Genomic DNA, 16,267 nt, shown 5'->3' with positions numbered 1-16,267 from the left:
GGTGGCTTAGTGGTTGAGCATCTGCCTTTGCCTCAGTCCAGGATCCCATGGTCCTGGGATCGAGTCCCACATCAGGCTCCCTGCAGGGAAGAGGCTCCCTCTGCCTATGTCTTTGCCTCTCTCTGTGTGTCTCTCCTGAATAAATAAATAAAATCTTAAAAAGAAATAGAGATAGCAAGAGAAAGCATGGGGGGTGGGGAGAAAAGAAGCAGGTTCCCCACTGAGCAGGGAGCCCCACGCAGGACTGTTCCCAGAACCCTGGAATCATGACCTGAGCCAAAGGCAGACACTTAACCGACTGAGCCACCCCTTTAATTTTTTTTTTTTTAGTACATAAAATATACTACCATTCTCATCTGTTTCTGAAACATACATATGAAAGTCTGTATTGTTTGTGAATACATACACATCTAGTAAAAACATGAAGATATGCATGATATAAAATAAGATAGCAGTTATTATGAGGAGGGAAGACTGCTCCCCACACTGCTCCAATTCAGTCTCAAATCCAGGTTACCAAAACAAAACAAAACAAAAAAACAAATCTAGGTTACCTGCACTTGTGACCAAATGGCTATAAATCAGGTTTCCATGACCTCCTTGGGTTCAATTAATTTGCTAAAGTGGTTCAAGAAGTCAGAGAAACATTTTACTTACTAGGTTACCACCTTTTTATAAGATGATATAACTCAGGAACAGTCAGACAGAAGAGGAAGAGATACAGACAGTTATGGAGAAAGGACAAGGAGCTTCCATGCCACTCTCCAGGTTTGCCACTCTCCCAGCACCTCCACGTGTTCTCCAGCCTTAAAGCTCTCTGAACTGTGGCCTTTTGGGGTTTTATGGAGGCTTCACTAAGTACACATGATTAGCTCATTGGCCATTGGTGATTGAGTCCACTAACAGCCCCTGTGCCCTCTTTCAAGGTTAGGGAATGGGTTAAAAGTCTAACCACTGTTATAACAGGGTGGTTCCCCTGGCAACCAGACCCTTCCTACAGGGGCTTTCCAAAAGTCACCTCATTAATGTAACAAAACACTCCTTAATCGCTCTCAAGACTTTGAAAATCCCAGAGTTTAGGTGCTCTTGCCAGAAACAAGGATGAATACTAAATATATATTTCTTCTTCTAAATCACAAATCACAGTAACTCACCCAGGTTATCCAGTGAGAACAAGAATCCAGATTATGTTTTTTTTTTAATTTTTATTTATTTATAATAGTCACACAGAGAGAGAGAGAGGCAGAGACACAGGCAGAGGGAGAAGCAGGCTCCATGCACCGGGAGCCTGACGTGGGATTCGATCCCCGGTCTCCAGGATCGCGCCCTGGACCAAAGGCAGGCGCTAAACCGCTGCGCCACCCAGGGATCCCAAGAATCCAGATTAAAAAGCCGAATTAATTCGATCCCAAAACCCACACACTGGTCACTGGGCCTATATTTGGAGATGCTTATATGTTCACTTAGGAAATATAAAGGAGTTTGTTTATTTATTTAAAAGATTCTGTTGGGCAGCCCCGGTGGCGCAGCGGTTTGGCGCCGCCTGCAGCACGTGGTGTGGTCCTGCAGACCCGGGATCAAGTCCCACATCAGGCTCCCTGCATGGAGCCTGCTTCTCCCTCTGCCTGTGTCTCTGCCTCTCTCTATGTGTGTCTCTATGAATAAATAAAATCTTAAAAAAAAAAAAAAAAAACAACTCACAGCCAAGGGCAGCCCCGGTGGCTCAGCGATTTAGCGCCGCCTGCAGCCCGGGGTGAGATCCTGGGAGCTTGGGATCGAGCCCCGCGTCGGGCTCCCTGCATGGAACCTACTTCTCCTTCTGCTTGTGTCTCTGCCTCTATCTGAATTAAAAAAAAAAAAATCTTAAAATTCACAGCTAAGACCGCCTTTTGTTCCAGGCCTGTTTGGGAAACACCAAGAGTTGAAATTTTAAAGTGTGTTCTCTGAAATAAGCAGATACAAAAGCAACTGTGAGGAGCTCCTAAGTGGCTCAGTGAGTTAAGCCACAGACTCTTGGTTTCAACTCAGATCAAGATCTCAAGGTCGTGAGATAGAGTCCTGCATCAGTCTCTGCCCTTAGCAGGGAGTCCACTTGGGGCTCTCTCCGCCCTCTGCTCCTCCCCTCTACTCTGTCTCTGTAAAATAAATCTTAAAGAAAAGAAAGGGGGGACAGCTGTGATGCTGTCTTAGCTTTAGCAATACCGTGGGAATGGTTTTGAAGAAATAACACGCAAGCATTCTAGATGGCAGTTTCACCACCTGGCTGCTGGTAACTAATGTTACTGGAAGAGGATTCTGGAGCATCGGCCTACTGTTTTGTCACTTTAGGTCGGGGGCGGCGCCCTCTGTGCCCGCCCTCCCCTATCTCTGCGCTCTAGTCCAGGCTGCCTCACATGCAGGACAGGGAGCTAGGACAGAGACAAAGTCCTAAGCTTTTAAGTTAATATAAATCGGCCACTATAACTTTATAGAAATGTCCAAAAGCTGTTAAAATTATATAATAGTAGCTGTGATTTTTTTTGAAAGGTAAATGAAATCTGAGAATACTTTCATCCACAAATCGGTCTACTTCCAATTTAAAATGGGGACCCCTGGGTGGCTTAGTGGGTTAAGTGACTTGATTTCCCTCATGTCATGATCTGGGGAGTCTGCTTGAGAATTCTCTCTCTCCCCAAACCTCTACTCACACGCTCTCCCTCTGTGTGTCTCTTTCAAATAAATCTTTTAAAAAATATGTATCTAGGGGCTGCCCGGTTGACTCAGTGGTTTAGCACCGCCTTTTTGGCCCAGGGCATGGGCTGAAGGCAGATGCTAAACCGCTGAGCCACCCAGGGATCCCCTCAATTCCCTCATTTTAATGTAAACCAATGTGCTTGAAAAGGAAACCTACTTTTGCAAAATTAAAATCAAACTCAAAAAAAAATCAAACTCATTGTATCTTAGAGTTTAATCTCCATTTAAGAAAATAATTTGAGACTTTCCAGCTACAGTCTAGAGAGGGATTAATAAAAAAAATCTCTGAAGTTTCACTTATACTCTTTGAAAGGGAAGCACACCTTGTACAGTATAGGGGAAATAGAAGACTACTTTTTTTTTTTTTTTTTTTTTTTTTTTTTTTTTAATTTTTTATTTATTTATGATAGGCACACAGTGAGAGAGAGAGAGGCAGAGACACAGGCAGAGGGAGAAGCAGGCTCCATGCACCGGGAGCCCGACGTGGGATTCGATCCAGGGTCTCCAGGATCGCGCCCTGGGCCAAAGGCAGGCGCCAAACCGCTGCGCCACCCAGGGATCCCCTAGAAGACTACTTTGACTTTACGAACAAGTTACATTGTCCAATCAAGCAGTACCAAGACCAAAGCTAGTATTTAATTTCTGTCTTCTGATATCAGGGACAATCTCTCAAACTGTTTATAGAGTTCAAAGGGGCATAACACTTGTGAATACTCATTATCTTCAAGCCCCAAATATCTGATCAGTTTAGAAGAAACAAAATTCTTTATTACAGATACTTCAACTGTATTTCATCCAGCTTAAGATACTTTTGATTGTGTGACCCACAGTTACTTTACATACTAAGTTCTCTATTTAAATGTCAAGTCAGGGGATCCTTGGGTGGCTCAGTAGTTTGGCACCTGCCTTTGGTCCAGGGCATGATCCTGAGGTCCCGGGATCGAGTCCCACATCGGGCTCCCAGAATGGAGCTTGCTTCTCCCTCTGCCTGTGTCTCTGCCTCTCTTTCTCTCTCTGGTATACATAAATAAAATCTTAAAAAAAAAAAGATGTCAAGTCATTAACTGTATGCTACATTCAAACTTCATTGTTAACTATGTGGGGAAAAATATTCTATCTTTGAGTCAATGAAAAAACATTTTACTCAAGGAATGTTCAAAATCTTCCAGGCCCATTTACAAATAACAGGAAACAGTGCAGTGGCAAGGGAGGGGATATTCAGTATTTTATTAAGGTTTCTTATTAAAATAATGAACCATGTAGTTCAATTACAATTACAACTTATGTAGCACTGTAATGATATCAAGATTCAATGCAGATATTCTATTGGCAAGTTTTGTGTACATTTAAGTACATGCACTAGGGAGTCACGTTGTTTTGCTAACACATTCAATTCCCAATTATGAACAATCATTTTAATAATAAAAATAGATGTAAAACACATATTCTCATAGTTCTGATATAATTTTTGCTTTGTTTTCTGATAAATGTATTTATTTACATACTTAAAATATTCCATAATGCTGCTTATGTCACAATTCCAGGAAAATTTTTATATTATATTAATTTTATATTATATTATATTAAATATATTTAATATTTTACATACTTAAAATATTCCATAATGCTGCTTAATATGTCACAATTCCAGGAAATGACATCCCTTGTAAAATGATAACCAAAAAAGATACCTCAGACTCATTATAGAATTTTTTCATCAGCGTCAATTCTCTGATACCAGTGTGGCTGGATTTCATGCCAACAACATCCTCACAATCAATATAGACACACACAGATGTTCCCTCCTATTTTCTTTCTGGCTACATTCAATTGACATATATGTATGAAGGTATTTCCTCCTGTCTGGCATTCTAGTACCATTCTCTTGTAAGGTGTGAGTCTGGGGGAAAAAAAAAAGTGTGTCCACATCTGTGGTCTTAAGATTTCATTCCTGTGTAAACTCTGGTGTAATCAGCTATTTACTTTCAATGACTTTTGGATATTTACTTCATTCATGATTTCTCTCCTCTATGAGTTTTCTGATGTAAAGTGAGGCTGAATTTGTGGAAGAAAGTTTTCCAACACTCATTGCATCCATAAGGTTTCTCCCCTGTATGAGTTCTTTGATGTATACTAAGATATGATTTCTGAGTGAAAGATTTCTGACATTCGCTGCATTCATGGGGCTTCTCTCCTGTATGTGTCTTCTGATGCAAAACGAGGCTAAACTTAATAGGAAAAGTTTTCCCACATTCACTGCAACTGTAGTGTTTCTCTCCTGTATGGATTCCCTGCTGAATAATAAGGCTAAACTTGTGAGAGAAAGTTTTCCCACACTGGAGGCATTCATAAGGTTTCGCTCCTGAGTGAATTCTCTGATGAATAAGGAGATAGGACTTCCTGCTGAAGGCTTTGTGGCATTCACTGCATTCATAAGGTTTCTCTCCAGTGTGAGACCTCTGATGAATAGTGAGGTGCGACTTTTGAGTGAAAGCTTTCTGACACTGACTGCATTCATAGGGTTTCTCACCTGTATGTGTTCTTTGGTGTAGGATGAGACTAAACTTGATGGAGAATGTTTTTCCACATTCACTGCACCCATAGGGTTTCTCTCCTGTATGAGTTCTCCAGTGAGTATTGAGGAGTGACTTTACACTAAAGCCTTTCCCACATTCACTGCAATGATATGGTTTCTCTCCAGTGTGAGTTCTCTGGTGTCTAATGAGCTCAGATCTCTGGATGGCTTTTCCACATTCACTGCATCCATAAGGTTTTTCCCCTGTATGAGTTTTTTTATGTAAAATGAGGCTAAACTTAAGGGGGAAAGTTTTACCACATTTATCACAACCATAGGGTTTCTCTCCTGTGTGAGATCGCTGATGAATAATGAGCTGTGACTTGTTGCTGAAGCTTTTCTCACACTCACCACATATGTAGGACTTCTCTCCTGTATGAATTCTTTGATGGGAAGGGAGTTGTGACTTATCGATGAAGCTTTTCTGACATACACGACATTCAAACCGTTTTTCTCCTGTGTGAGTTCTCTGATGTTTAATAAGGCATGACTTATCAGTAAAAGCTTTCTCACATTTATTGCATTCATAAGGTTTCTCTCCTGTACGGGTTCTCTGGTGTAAAATGAGATGCGATTTCTGGGTAAAGGCTTTCTCGCATCTACTGCAACCATAGGGTTTCTCCCCTGTGTGTGTTTGCTGCTTAATGAGGTCTGACTTCCGGGAAAAGGCTCTCCTGCAGTCACTGCAGTTATACTGCTTCTCTCCTGTTTGAGTTTTCCAATGTTTAGTAAGCCGTGATTTATGGATGGAAGGCTTTAAATGTTCATTATATTCATTGGATTTTTCTCCAGTATGAATTTTCTCATGCTTAGTATAAAGAAATGCTTTGTCAAATCCATTAAACTCAACTTCGTTTCTTGCATAGCTTTTATTCTGAATAATGTACTCTACATTAGGTTTCAAATGTTTCTCAAGCATGTCAAATGTATGGGATCTTTGTGCTAAAGGGACATTGAAGTTTAAGCTTAGAGACAGTATTTTTCTAAATGCAGTGTTTTTGTGGTGATTCTCCATAGTTTCAAGATTGCCTTTGTTTTCTTGGTGCCAGTCTGTATGACAATCAACATGCCAGATGTCATCTAGAAAGAAAACCAGTGAGCCACAATGACTATGTAATAGAAGGTGTGGAATCCCATAGCAAAGGCCACGCAGAGAAGAGGAAATGAGACTGGGTATACAGTGAAAGTCTGACATTTGTAAGTAGGAGGAGAAAAAAAATGGAATAAACTACAAAATGTGGAGACAAGGGACAATTTATGAATGCTAGGTATATTAGAAAAGAGAGCTATATAAATGTGTTAAAGGGATGAGGAGAAGGCAGGTAAACTGAGGATGCCAGGGAGAAAGATTAGGAGAACAAGTTCCAAGATGAACTAGAGTGGGATCTGGTCCGAATACATAATAGGAGGAAATGTATTCTTTTATTTTTATTTTTTTGAAAACTTTTTAAAAATAGGCTCCACACCCAACATGGGGCTTGAATTCACAACTCTGAGATCAACAGTTACACACTACTAAATGAGCCAGTCAGGCACCCCCAGAAATGTATTCTTTTAAAAACCAAGCTAAATAAATAAATAAATAAATAAATAAATAAATAAATAAATACCAAGCAAAACAATCCTAATATGGAGAGATTAAAAAGGGGAATCAAGGGATGCCCAGATGGCTCAGTTGGTTAAGCGGCCAACTCTTAATCTCAGCTTGTCTTGATCTCAGGGTCGTGAGTTCAAGCCCTATGTTGGGTTCCACCCTGGGCATGGAGCCTACTTAAAAAAAAAAAGTGGAGTCAACATTAATGTATGAGGGCACTTATGTCCTCTAAGTCACAGTCAGAGCTTAAAAACATCAAGGTTTCTCCAAACAACAATAGGTGTCTCCCTGTTTCTGACCAAATAGGAATTTACTTCCATTTACACCACAGGGTTGGTTTTTCACTTACCTGGATGAATCTGACTCTGGATTTCTTCCTCTGTTATCCACGGTGTTCCATGTTCCAACTAGTAGAATGCATCTGCTTTGGTAACTTGATACCCTACTCAAGGAAAATTATAGCGGATCCATGGACCCAAATACTTGGTCTACAAGGCCTCTGAAAAATGGGGGAGGTTATATTTAAGGGCCTGAACAATTTGCATCTTAGCCAAATAAAGCCCTTTTATTTTGGGAGTGAAAGAAAAGCCTTCTGTTAAGAGGTGAGAATGTACCGAAATCTGTGATGTATAAAACTCAAGTGCAAAAAAGTAAGGTGCTTGTAAGGCTCCACACATTTAATCACTGAGAAAGGAAAGGCAATTCATTGCCTACATTACTCTGGGAAAGCTCTGCTTACCCACTGATACTAGGTTGCTATAATTTTCCAACATCACATCTTGATACAGGTTCTTCTGAACAGGGTCCAGTAGCTGCCACTCCTCCCATGTGAAAACCTCAGCCACATCCTTGAATGACAGTAACCCCTGAAATAGAACATTCCTACTCATTTCTAAAGGGATTATTGTTGGTTAATGCTATGAAGTATAATATAATAATTTTTCCTATCATCAGTCATTTGCTTTCTATATAACTAGTTTTGCATTATAGTCTGTAGGAAAAACTAATTTTTATTTAAAATATCCTATTTTTGTGCTTCTAATCATTCACTGATGTACATGTTCACTCTTTCACAAAAGAGAAATAGAATAGAGCATCCTGAAATCCTTTACTCTAAGAAGCATCTACAACCTATGTGAATGCACCTATATGTCAGGCACTACACTAGATACTCCTTTGTATATAAGACCCTCTCCTACCCTAAAAGAGCATACTAGTTTGCAGAGAGAGGTATATAAGTGCACTAGAGTACAACACATTTATATAGGGCAAGAAAGAAATGTATACCATGTGGGCACCAAGGTGGAGGAAAAAACTTCTAAAAGGTTGAACTTCAGATAGGCAAGGAGAGAGGTGAATGGAATTCAAGAAAGAAATAATATGAATGACAGCACAATGAAAAACTATGAGCATTTAAAACACTGCAAATATATTTCTTCCTAAGTTGTGAAATCAAATGACTGAATTTAGAGCAGGGAGAGCATATTATAAGCACTCAAAAATTTTTTTTCACATTATTTTTGTTACTTAAACATTAACAGTGATAGACTTCCAAGGTACTGGGTTAAGTGCATTTAGTAAGTTACAGAGGAGCACCTGGGTGGCTCAGTGGGTTAAGCATCTGCCTTCAGCTCAGGTCATGAACAGGGATTGAGCCCTGCGTTGGGCTCCCTGCTCAGTGGGGAGCCTGCTTCTCTCTCTGCCCTCCTCCCCTGCTCATTCTCTCTGTCTCAAATAAAAAAATAAAATCTTAAAAGAAATAGGTTACAGAAAAGTATATAAACTATAACCTCGAATATGATGATGGGTATTAGGTTCTGTGTGGTAAAGTGTTGACTCAGCAGGCCTGGGCTGCCCAAGCCCTGCACACTCCAAAGAAAGGGCTGTCTTTGGGAGAACCAGTCTTTGACTTGCTCCTGGGAGATGATCTCTGAACCCCTATAATATCCAGCCCAACACAGGTGTTTTCACATTCTTGAGGCCTTGGGCTAGGCTCTATTTTGGGGAGCTGGAGACCGAGTAGCTGAAGTTGGTCATGCATGCTGAATGCTTGTGTTGACTGACTCCCACTAAAACCCTGGACACCAAGGTACATGTAAGCTTCCCTGGATGGTAACACTTCCCACTTGTTGTTACAGAGTGCTGCTGGGAGAATCAAGCCACTCCACTGGGTGAGGAAAACTAGAAGCCAGTACATGGTCTCTCCTGGACTCTACTCTGTATCTTTGCCTTTGTTGATTTTAATCTGTATCTTTTCACTATAATAATGAATAACTACGATAGCTTTTGTTGAATCCTTTTGAGTTCTTTTAGAGATCATAGAACCTGAGAGTGGGCCAAGGACCCCCAACTCAAATATATACAAATTCATAGTTACATATGTAAATGCTGACAGGGGAAGTCAAAAGAATACACATATAGTTTGAGGATGGTGAAAAAGAATTAATGGGGAACTAAAGTGTTTAGCTCTAAAAACCCCTCCACTATTTGAAACTTTGGCATTGAGAATATTTTAAGTTTTACTAGTATAACTGGAATTCTAAAATTTTTTGAAATATTTTTATTTTTATGAATTAAAAAAAAAACTTTTAAGATTTTGACAGAGAGAGAGCTCGCATGCGCAAGTAGGCAAAGAGCCCGACATGGGGCTCCATCCCAGGACCCTGGGATCTGAGCTGGAAGATGCTTAACTGACTGAGCCATCCAGGGACTCTGCGACTTTTTGAAATAGAAGAAATGGATTATGAACTGAGTGAAGAATGAGAAGACATTATGAAGGAAATATTCTAAGACTTTGCTAATAGATGTAACTTGGAAGTGTTTGCTAATTAACATAAATTGGGATTTCTCAACCTCAACCCTACTGACATTTTGGGCCAGATAACTTTTTGTGGTGGAAGTCTGTAATGTGTGTTGTAGGATATTTAGCAGCATCCCTGGCCTCTATTTACTAGATCCCATTAACAGTTATGACAATTAAAAAATGTCTCCAGATATTGTGAAATGTTCCCTGGGCAGAGAAAATCATCCTGATTTGAGAACCACTGATTCAAAGAAATGACTGAATTTTGAAGACTGTTTGTGGAAGACCAAAGGATGGTCTTAGAATCTATCCAAAAGATGGTCTTAGAATCTATCCATTTTCTCAATAATCTAGGTATTATCCCTGGATAAAGTCAGACCACCAGAAACCTATGGACTTGAGCTACATTGTTTTGAAACCCTAAAGCACTCTGATCACTGATTTTGGCTTTAGTATAGCCCCACTGGCTTGTCTGAGGACAGCTGAGAAATAACCAAAAGGAACTTACCACTTTACTAGTGGTTTGCTATAGAAGAAACTGAGCATTAAACAATCTAATGATCTATCAAAGACATTTCTTCCTACTTACGTGACAGGAACTATCTACTTTTCTAGAGGAGATTTCTCCTTAAGGCAAAGCAAATCAGTGATTTTTTATTGATGGTCATGTGGTAGATTATATTTCCCAATGATGACCACAATAGTATGTCCCATTCCAAAACCTTTTGCAATGTGACTTCGTTACTACCCAATCAAGCGGTAGAACGTGTTCCTCACTCCTTGAATCTAGTTTGTCTTAGGGACTTGCTTGCAACAAAGAGGATGCAGCAGAAGTGATGATGCCTAACTTCCAAAGCTAAGGCAGAAAAGGCCATGTAGTTTCAGTCTGGTTTTCTTAGAATCTAGCATCATGCTGTGAGAAGCCTAAGCCACAAAGGGAGGCTATGCATAAACACTCCATTCCAGAGCCTCAGCTCAGCCTAGTGTTTGAGTTGCGTTATCCTGGAAAACAGACACAGGAATGAAGAGTCATTCAGATGATTCCAGTCCCCAACCTTTGAGTCTTCCCAGCCAAGGTTCCAGACACGATAGTGTGGTGATAAACTGTGCAGTAAAGGATTAATACAGCAATCTGGCTTGTCCACACCCTGCACATGCCAAGGAAAGGTTTGATTTTTACCTCTTCATAGGAAGTAACCTCTAAGTCCTTGAAATATCTTTACCTGAGAGCCTTGGGCTATGCCAGATAATTCATGTTATTGGTGTGGTTTATGGTGGGGGGCTTGCTACACCATAGTAGCTTGACTTCTGAAAGGGCTGGAGACTAAAGGTAGCCATTCATGAAGTCAGCATTGCCTATGTGACCAACTCAAATAAAAACCCTGGAAACTAAGGCTTGAATTAGCCTCCCTGATTAGCAATACTCAATACATAGTGTTACAAGTGATTGCTGGGAAAATTCAATACTGTCAATATGACTCCACTAAAAGAAAACAAGTGGAAGCATTTGCTTGGTATCTCCTGGATCCAGCCTTATGATCTTTCCCTGTGGCTGATTTTAATCTATATCCTTTTGTTGTAATAAACTATTATCGTGAGCATAACAATGTTTCTGAGTACTCTGAGTTCTAGCAAATCACTGAACCTGAGCATGGTCCTGGGAACCCACGAACATGTAAGACACCACTATAGGGCTCTGTCTGACTTCCTGACCCACTGAATCTATGAGAATGATAAAAATAAATGCATAGCACCAGGTTACAGTGTGGCTTCTTATACAGCAATAGATAAGTGGGACAGGGAATACTAAAGACAAGTTTGTAGCTCAATTTTGTGAACTACTTAGAACTTGGGCTCTATAATTTATGTTCTAACTTAAAATCATTTGCATAAACAAAGGATTTACACATTCTCATTGTACAGTCCTCATAAATAATGAATAAATGTATTCTTTTAATATGTGTATTGTCAAGCTTCCTTAAACCTACAGGAAAGCTTAATGGAAAATAAATATATAAATAAACTCACTTGGGACTTGGACATTTTCTGAAGCCCTTAAATATTGTCAGAAAGTTTAATATGTGCTCTGTTGTTGATTCTGGGCTCTTTTCTGAATTTCTAGTTCAAGCTCTCTGGTAAAAGATGCAGTGTTGATCTTCATACCTTCACTTCTTTCCTTCATAGGAACTATTTTATCCCAGGAAGCCAGGACCTGGGGATTACAGAAATTGTAACTGTGAGTATAACAGATTTTTCTGAGTTGTTGGAGTCCTTATTTGTATGTGTATATATTTTTTAGATATACACAAATAGATATATATCTAAAATTTATGTTTTCTTTAGGTAGTAGGTTAATATGATAGTCTAAAGAAAAAAGTAATATGTAGTACCTGATGGCTTATTTTTCAATAAACATACAACTATTTTATAATAAAGAAACACAAACAATAAAGCTGTCATTAAATTATGTAATTTTACCAAAACTGTACTCAAAACTAAATATGCATTTCGAGAAAGACCATTACAAAGAAATAGCAGGGGAAAGTCCAAGAAGAAAGTTTTAAAAGCCTAAAAAAATCCAGAGAAACAGGTATGGTATAAATACTGAAATACTACTTGCTAATCTGTCTTGGGTATCTTCTGTGTGATCTTTAACTGTATGAAGAGTTAGCACTGTTTATCTTTTGTTATTTATTTATTTTTAAACAAATGGGAAAAGAATCTCAGGTTGAGAAACTTGCTCAAATTCACATAAGAAAGTGGCAGAATAAAGGACAGGGGGGTGGCTCAGCAGTTTAGCACTGCCTTCAGCCCAGGGCCTGATCCTGGAGACCCAGGATGGAGTCCCACATCCAGCTCCCTGCACGGAGCCTGCTTCTCCCTCTGCCTGTGTCTCTGCCTCTGTCTATCTCTCTCTCTCTCTGTGTCTGTCATGAATAAATAAATAAAATCTTAAAAAAAAAAAAAAAAAAGGAGGGGATCCCTGGGTGGCTCAGCGGTTTGGCACCTGCCTTCAGGTGCCTTCATGCCCAGGGCATGATCCTGGAGACCCGGGATCGAGTCCAGCGTCAGGCTCCCGTCATGGAGCCTACTTCTCCCTCTGCCGGTGTCTCTGCCTCTCTCTCTCTCTCTGTCTATCCAGAATAAATAAATAAAATCTAAAAAAAGGAAGGAAGGAAGGGAGGAAGGAAGGAAGGAAGGAAGGAAGGAAGGAAGGAAGGAAGAAAGAAAGAAAGAAAGAAAGAAAGAAAGAAAGAAAGAAAGAAAAGAAAAGAAAGAAAGTAAATGGCAGAGTATGGATAAAAAGAAAGAAAAGAAAGAAAGAAAGAAAGAAAGAAAGAAAGAAAGAAAGAAAGAAGAAAGAAAGAAAGAAAGAAAGAAAGAAAGAAAGAAAGAAAGAAAGAAAGAAAGAAAGAAAGAAAGAAAGAAAGAAAGAAAGAAAGAAAATGGCAGAATATGGATAGAAACCTTAGGTCTGCCCAAATTCAAAGTCCATATTCTTTTCTCTGCGTTAAACTTACCTGCAGATGTTCTGATTACCTGGAAAACCTACAAGAATCAATTAGTAGTTACATTAATTAATAAGAGTTCAGTAAAGAAAGAAAAGAGAAGGTGGTTTATTTTCCTTAAAAATTGGCTCTTTTGAAAAAAAAAATTGGCTCTTTTATATCTACCAGAAAATAAATAAAATAACCATTGGAGACCATCAAAGACAGGAAACAAAGCTGCCCCAAGCACTAATCTCCCTACAAGCCATCCCATTCACTGACCACGCCCAAAGACCACTCAATCACTGACCCCTCCCCCAAGTACATCCCAAACACTGACCTAAGCCAAGAACATCAAAAGCACTAAACTATCTACCAAAGATGTCTCAATCACTGAACCCCCACCACTCCCAGACCCAGGAATATTCCCATCGTGGACACTGGCATTAGTAAACCCTCTTAAGGACGTTCTGATCACTGACATGTTCCAAGGATTCTTCAGGCACTGACCTTTTTCCAAGGATGCTCCAATTGCTGACATGGCCCTCACGGCTGTCCTAAGAACTAATCTTTCCCATGAGACCTTTTCAGGCCTGACACACCTTCAAAGACACCCTTATTCCTGACTTCCTTCATGAACACCCCAAACACTGACCTCCCATCATTGATCCTCAATCAGTGACTTTACCTGAAAGACGCCCCCATCACTGGCTATCCCAAGTGCATCCAAATCATTGACCCACTGACTAGGTAACACCAATAACTGACTTGCCTCCAAGACGGCCCCAGTCACCGATCCCCACAAAGTAATACCCCAAGTCCTAACACCTTTCTCCAGGCCACTCCAATCCCTGACCATCCCCAGGCCTGCACCATTGCCGACTACCCCAACCCCTCAATCATGCAATGCGCCCCCCACCACACAACGGCTTGCTTCTCTCACGGACAACCCAAAGCTTCCCCTACCATAAACCCCAAATCTCCACAAACCTAGTTAAACCTTATTCCGCTCCCAGAACGCAAAACTGAGACCCCGTAATACAGCCTTCGCGCACCAGGTGGGTGGGTAGAAAGAGCCACGGTCCATCACTTCGGCTTCAGACTCACAAACGCTGTTCCACCTCACGAGATCAAGTTTAACGTGTGTGGCATCCGAGTCTACAGGCAGCCGACCATCACCCCGGGGGCGTCCTTCCACAGACTAAGATTCCGTTCAGCTCTCGGTATTTTAGACAAAGGCACTATGAGAGAGTATGGCGGTGCCCTGTTGGCAGATTTACGTGGGAGCCGCCATATTGGAAGTCCGGTACAACTCCTTTCCAGCGAAAGAGAACATTCCTTACGTTAGTTGTGAGCGACACAAAGGGCGATGCGCAGGCTCCTGTCTGTGTGGGCCAAGCCCAAAGGCAGCCGCCACCGCTTTGCTGATGATGGTACGTGCCAAGCAGTGAAAGTTTACTGTGGGCGCGGCCATCATGAAAAATGCACAGGGCTGGCCGTAGAGGAGAGGGAGTCCTTTAAGGAGTGGAAAACACTGGAATTTATATAAAACGGTATAGGTTTCGAAAAGCCAAACTAGTACGACAAAGGCAGTAGGCCTCACTGTGGGCGTGGAGTACACTAATTTATTTTAAGGAAAAGATTTCCTGCCAGGATTGGTGGTGGTGGTTAGGCGACATCTCCAAGGTGAAAGGTGAGAGGGCTAGTGGGTACGTAGAGCTAGTAGTGAGGGAGGGGCTATGCTCTTCATCAAGGTAGGGGCTGGAGACCCGGGGGAGAGAAGACTAGAAATTGTTGGTAGAAATTTCTTAACAGATTTTATCTCAACTCAAATATTTTCACATTTTATTTATTTTTTTAAATTATTCATGAGAGACACAGAGAGAGGCAGAGACACAGAGGGAGAAGCAGGCTCCTCGCAGGGAGCCGGATGTGGGACTCGATCCCGCAAGTCCGGGATCACACCCTGAGCCAAAGGCAGACGCTCAACCACTGAGCCACCCAGGCGTCCCCTCACATTTTATTTCTAGTGAAGTAATTATTAGAATTAGAATTGAGTCAAAGAGAATGAAATATTTTCTTTTTAGTATATGTGCTGCCGAAGCGAGCACGAAAATGAAAATTTTTAATTGGGTAGATAATTCCAGATTGTTGTCCCAAACTGGTTTTACTGATGATACATTTTACTGGCTACTATCCTTCTTAAGGAACTGGATACTTCGGGGACGCCTGGGTGGCTCAGGGGTTGAGTGTCTGCCTTTGGCTCAGGGCATGATCCCGGGGTCCTGGGATCCAGTCCCACATTGGGCTAACTGCATGGAGCCTGCTTCTCCCTCTGCCTGTGTCTCTGCCTCTCCCGTGAATAAATACATGAAATCTTAAAAACGAAAACAAACAAACAAACAAACAAAAAAACCAAACAACTAGATACTTAGGGGGCCTGGGTCATGATGCCAGAGTCCTGAGATCGCACCCCAAGTAGGGTCCACTGCTCAGGGGAGAGCCTCCTTTTCCCTCTTCCTCTGTTTTCCCCCACCCCCACTTGTGTGCACCTGCATGTGCTCTCTCTCTCTCTCTCTCTTTTTTAAGACTTTTATTTATTTATTCATGAGAGAGAGAGAGAGAGGCAGAGACACAGGCAGAGGGAGAAGCAGGCTCCATGCAGGGATGGATCCCGGGTCTCCAGGATCACACCCTGGACTGAAGGCGGCGCTAAACCGCTGAGCCACCCGGGCTGCTCAACAAAATCTTTTTTAAAAAAGGAACTTGATACTAAAACTAATAACTATATTAAGTATATACACATTTTTTTTAACAAGGAACTATTTCAGGCATAGTAATTACATTATCTTGCTTAGTACTCTGAAAGCTGATGTGGAAATGTTGGGGTTTGGAGCAAACAGCTAAGAAAGAATTCTTGAACTGTCTTTGGTATAAATAGATGGTTTTATTAAAGCATGGGGACAGGACCCGTGTGCAGAAAGAGCTGCAGAAGAATTGTGAGGAGCAATTGGTTATGTATTTTGAATTTGGAAGGGATAGCTTAAGTCTGTAAGGAATTTTGGAAGCAACAT

At 40.9% G+C, this 16,267-nt stretch overlaps 2 protein-coding genes across 3 annotated transcripts in view; one reads left to right on the top strand and one right to left on the bottom strand.

Annotated features, from left to right (window-relative positions):
- ZNF613 (zinc finger protein 613) overlaps positions 1-16,267 on the top strand; it is a 66,267-nt gene that overhangs the window by 6,163 nt on the left and 43,837 nt on the right. Inside the window, exon 2 of one of the 2 annotated variants that reach the window (XM_038527945.1) lies at positions 11,890-11,941. The gene's annotated coding sequence lies outside the window, so the exon portion shown is untranslated. Of the gene's footprint in view, positions 1-11,876; positions 11,942-16,267 lie in introns of those variants that run through there. The other variant, XM_038527946.1, reaches the window with a different exon arrangement.
- LOC484341 (zinc finger protein 268-like) lies at positions 3,783-14,848 on the bottom strand. Its single transcript, XM_038527957.1, has 4 exons — positions 14,249-14,848; positions 11,734-11,917; positions 7,642-7,768; positions 3,783-6,388 (listed from the first exon to the last, which is right to left on the bottom strand). The coding sequence occupies exons 2-4, from the start codon at positions 11,746-11,748 to the stop codon at positions 4,746-4,748; spliced, it is 1,785 nt and encodes a 594-aa protein (XP_038383885.1). The 5' UTR covers positions 11,749-11,917; positions 14,249-14,848; the 3' UTR covers positions 3,783-4,745.

This window comes from Canis lupus, chromosome 1, assembly GCF_011100685.1.
Source record: "Canis lupus familiaris isolate Mischka breed German Shepherd chromosome 1, alternate assembly UU_Cfam_GSD_1.0, whole genome shotgun sequence".
Taxonomy (NCBI): Eukaryota; Metazoa; Chordata; class Mammalia; order Carnivora; family Canidae; genus Canis; species Canis lupus.
Note: the sequence above shows the minus strand (reverse complement) of the source record. Positions and strands in the feature narration are given on the sequence as shown.